This window comes from Nicotiana tomentosiformis, chromosome 2 (assembly GCF_000390325.3).
Source record: "Nicotiana tomentosiformis chromosome 2, ASM39032v3, whole genome shotgun sequence".
NCBI classification, from domain to species: Eukaryota; Viridiplantae; Streptophyta; class Magnoliopsida; order Solanales; family Solanaceae; genus Nicotiana; species Nicotiana tomentosiformis.
This window is the reverse complement of record NC_090813.1, coordinates 91651566-91656151: the sequence shown is the minus strand read 5'-3', so window position 1 is coordinate 91656151 and position 4586 is coordinate 91651566. Positions and strand designations below refer to the sequence as shown.

Genomic DNA, 4586 nt, shown 5'->3' with positions numbered 1-4586 from the left:
AAGGTATTCCAAGATATTTAACAACGTTCTCCTAGCGGAGTATTTCTTTTTGTGTTTTACTCCCGTGCTATTATTTTATATACGTTCACAAGTTTTAAGAACAAAAACTTTATTTAACTAATCAAATTAGATTGATGTGATGCCTTTAAAATCTATAATTATATGTTCAATCAAATATTGCCAACTTAAAATAGATGAGGGAGAGATCATGGACTAACATTAGCTAATGTTGTTTGTTAGGCTAACATTAGCAAGGATCTAGTATACAAATGAACATTACCTATTTAGCACGTTGTTGAGGCTCTGAGGTCCTTTTTGTTAATGTCAAGGGTTCATGCAAGTGTCAAGCTTATCGTCAAAAAACATGAAATGAAGTTCGAAATGTAAATGAAAAAAGATCCTAACAGTAAAGACTATACTCTCACCTTTTTATTTTGTGTGTCTTAATTCAATTAGGCGCGGCCTTTTAAAAATAAAGATTATTTTATTCTTATGATATTAAATTAAAAGTGTGTATAGTATATCATAAACATGTCGGATGAATTCTAAAGTTCCTTATTCTAGTTCTAGTAGTAAAGCGGAAGAAGAGGGAGAACGGGCACAATCCCACTAGTAGTCCGCATTTCCAACTCGAAAGTAATAAAAAAAATAGAAGAAAAAACGGTGTACATTATCTACTAAGAGGAGCAATACTATTTCATTATGGTTGGCTTAAACATGTCATGACATTTTTATAAGGGAGTATCATAAAAGCTACATGAAAACTAAGAAACATAGTACTAAATACAGAAAGGGGAATTTTTTTCTAAACATACTAAATAGGAAAGTAAGACAGATAAATTGGATTGAATAAATAAAAGATAAAATAAGTACAGGGGTCATTTGGTTGGGAAACAAGTTATCTCATGATTAATTATTTTGGGATTAGTTATTTCACCCTAGATAAAAAGATACTAGAATTCCGGGATAACTAATCCCGAAATTATTTATACTACGATTATATCTCAACCAAACATAAGATAAACTCATCTTAAATTTAATCTCGAAATTAATTATTTCTTATTTCTCGTACCATACTAGTCCTAAGAAGTGAATAAAATAAAGCCACTTATTGCAAGTTTATAAAATTGCAAAATTGGGAGTGAATTAAAATTTAAAAGGAGAAGTTAGCTAAGGGGAAAGGCAAAGTCCTAAAGAGATACTTGGAGATCGCACATGATTTCATACTATATGATGTGCTGTGCTGAAATTAATATCTTTATCCCGTCCCTGTCGCTGACCTTTCTTTCTTTTCCAATCTCTCTCTCCTTATTTACTCTCCTTAGCTCTCTCTTCTTTTATTTCAGTGCTAGTACTATACTACTGTCCAATCTCCATTTATCTCTATTAGTGGAAGCAACAGCATATTTTACATAATATAAAGTATCACAATAGCTACAATTTTACTCCCACCTCTGTTCTTTTATTTCTTCTGCCATTTTTTTTTCCAATGGGTCGATCTCCATGTTGTGATAAAGTTGGTTTGAAAAAAGGACCTTGGACACCTGAAGAAGATCAAAAACTCTTGGCTTATATTGAAGAACATGGCCATGGTAGCTGGCGTGCATTACCTGCCAAAGCTGGTGCGCCTTCAGCTTTTACTGATAGTTGTAAAAATTCTTTAATACGAAAGTTTATATGTTTGGTCGCGCAGTTCTGATTAACTTCGGTTTGCAGGACTTCAAAGATGTGGAAAGAGTTGCAGGCTAAGGTGGACTAATTACCTAAGGCCTGATATCAAGAGAGGGAAATTCACTTTACAAGAAGAACAAACCATCATTCAACTCCATGCTCTCTTAGGGAATAGGTACTCCAGTTTTTCTTATCCTTCACACTTTATTAATTTGTACTCACTTGGTTCACTCTTATGGTTCAAATTTTTTAGAGAAATAATAAAATTGCAGATTCATTTTGAATGCAGCGACTTTAGATTTTGAATTCCTCTTCTTCTTATACAGTGTAGAGGTATTTGACATTTTTAGCTTCGTTTTTTCCACCATTTTCGGAGATCTTTAGTTCAGACATGGAAGATCAGATTGTGAACTCATCAACTATTATGCTTATGCTTGTAATTGTACCTTATTTTTGTTCTTCTAATTACTACAAAACCATATGCATCAGATTTTTTACAAGCTCGAATGGATGACTCGAAATAGTGGACACTCACCCACAATAATTGCCGAACTAATAGCGTGTTTGACCCAATTTTTAAAATTCGGTTATTTTGAAAAATGTTTTTTCAAAAATATTTTTTTTTTGAATTTTTAATAAGAAATATTTTATGTTTGGATAATTAATTTAAAAATTATATGGACTAAATGAAAAGCAATTTGCTTTTGCATTGCATGATTTGTTTCTTTAGCTGACATTAAGATACGTCCAAACTTTGGCATTTTTATGTTCAGATGTGCTCAAATTTCAGTGCACGTTTATTTTTCCAATACACCTGACCTTGTATTTTTCTTCAGCGTTACATTGAAACTGAGGGGTGTTGTACTCTTCCATCGGACAATGGAATTGTCCTTTTGTCTCAAATAGCTAAAAATCTACGTACTCATTTGTTGAATTTTCTATTGTTTCTTTTCACTTTCTTTTTCCAATTACAAAATAAGTCCCTATTCATCGATAAAACCAAAGTTTTTTTGTTTGGTTATTGTAACGAGGCTTTTTCTTACTCTTTAACATATTCTGTCATTTTCTTGTTCTAGGTGGTCGGCCATAGCAACTCATTTGCCGAAAAGAACAGATAATGAAATCAAGAATTATTGGAATACGCATCTTAAAAAACGGCTAGTGAAAATGGGCATTGACCCAGTGACTCACAAGCCCAAGAACGACACCCTCTTGTCCAATGACGGTCAGTCCAAGAACGCAGCCAACCTTAGCCACATGGCTCAGTGGGAAAGCGCGCGGCTCGAAGCCGAAGCTAGACTCGTTAGACAATCCAAACTTCGGTCCAATAGTTTTCAAAACTCATCATTTGCCTCCCAAGAATTTACTACCACTTCACCTTCTAGTCCTCTTAACAAACCAGTTGTTGGGCCCCCTCGATGTCTTGACGTACTCAAGGCGTGGAATGGTGTTTGGACCAAACCAATGAATGAAATTACTGCCATTGGATTGGACCTGGAGGAGTCCCCTACGTCTACACTAGGCTATTTTGATCAAAACGCCCCACATATTTCCACACAAGGGATTAATGGAGGAAATTCTACGGTTTTGTTTGAATTTGTTGGAAATTCGTCAGGATCAAGTGAAGGTGGAATTATGAATAACGAGGAAAGTGAAGAAGATTGGAAAGGATTTGGAAACTCATCAACAGGACAATTACTTGAATACAAAGATGGGATAAATGAAAATTCAGTGTCATTCACTTCAGGACTTCAAGATTTGACTATGCCAATGGACAATACGTGGACAGCTGAATCTCTAAGGTCAAATGCAGAGCAAATTTCCCCTGGCAATTTTGTGGAGACATTTACAGATCTATTGCTTAGTAGTAATTCAGGTGACGGGGGTCTGTCGGAAAACGGCACGGAATCCGATAACGGCGAAGGTGGCGGCGGCAGAAATGCTAGTGAGAATTGTGAAGATAACAAGAATTACTGGAATAGTATTTTTAACTTAGTCAATAATTCTTCACCCTCTGATTCGGCTATGTTCTAATTTAGTTTTTTTTAACTAGTGATTTTGAGTTAATAGTTTCTTATGTTCATGTGTGTGTTACAGCAAATTAATTAATGACTAGTGTGGTGTGAAATTTACAAGTGAGGAAAAAACACCATGTGTAGATTGTAGATTCTCTTCTTTTTCTTTGATCTCATGTTCATTGTCTTATGTCCATAGCTAAATTAAGTGTGTTGGCTCAATCAATTCAACACCCCAACTGTTCCATTTTCTCTTTCCCATTTTCAACTCTCTGATTGACTCAGTCAAAATTCACATCACTCTGCTGTACTGTACCTTTTTTTTTTAATCTAAACAACTACTCGAACGCATACAGTTCTACGCTTCTACTTGGCGCTAACCAGAGGTGAAGATAGGTCGGATTGGTTCGAATTTTTTAATTACCAAATCAATGATATCGGGTTTTTAAATATATAAACCAAACCAAACCAACAAAGTCGGGTTTTTCAATCTCGAGTTTTCTCATGTTTTTCGATTTTTTTCGGGTTTTCAGGTTTTTTCCCGATAAAGTCTTCATAACACAAAATATGTAACTTGTGCTCCAAATATTTCTTTAGTCCTAGTAAGATACAACTATCTAATATATTTTTCAAAAAAAAAAATAACACAATAATATGAGATAAGTCATAGCATTATACTAAAATATTCAATAACAAAGATAATAAAATTGCATAAAGTAAGTATTGCTAATTAATAAGCCATAATAAAAATTAACATAATCTAAAAATACTATATAGGTCATTTTAAAATAAGTATAACTAATAAGTATTATTAATTACATAACTAAGCACTAAAAAAAAGATAAACTAAATTATGCATTTTTATTATAAACCAATGTAAAACTAAAAAAATAGATATTC

The 4586-nt window shown here is 33.5% G+C and overlaps 1 protein-coding gene across 1 annotated transcript; it reads left to right on the top strand.

The window, feature by feature from the left end:
- Positions 1–1346: 1346 nt before the first annotated feature.
- LOC104115848 (transcription factor MYB106) lies at positions 1347–3917 on the top strand. Its single transcript, XM_009626568.4, has 3 exons — positions 1347–1622; positions 1717–1846; positions 2748–3917. The coding sequence occupies exons 1-3, from the start codon at positions 1490–1492 to the stop codon at positions 3703–3705; spliced, it is 1221 nt and encodes a 406-aa protein (XP_009624863.1). The 5' UTR covers positions 1347–1489; the 3' UTR covers positions 3706–3917.
- The last annotated feature ends 669 nt before the right edge of the window (positions 3918–4586 follow it).

Coding starts and splice junctions, on each gene's coding strand:
- LOC104115848 (XM_009626568.4), top strand. CDS start 1,490: ATGGGTCGATCTCCATGTTGTGATAAAGTTGGTTTGAAAAAAGGACCT. Junction 1,623..1,716: donor TGCATTACCTGCCAAAGCTG/GTGCGCCTTCAG, acceptor TTCGGTTTGCAG/GACTTCAAAGATGTGGAAAG. Junction 1,847..2,747: donor CATGCTCTCTTAGGGAATAG/GTACTCCAGTTT, acceptor TTCTTGTTCTAG/GTGGTCGGCCATAGCAACTC.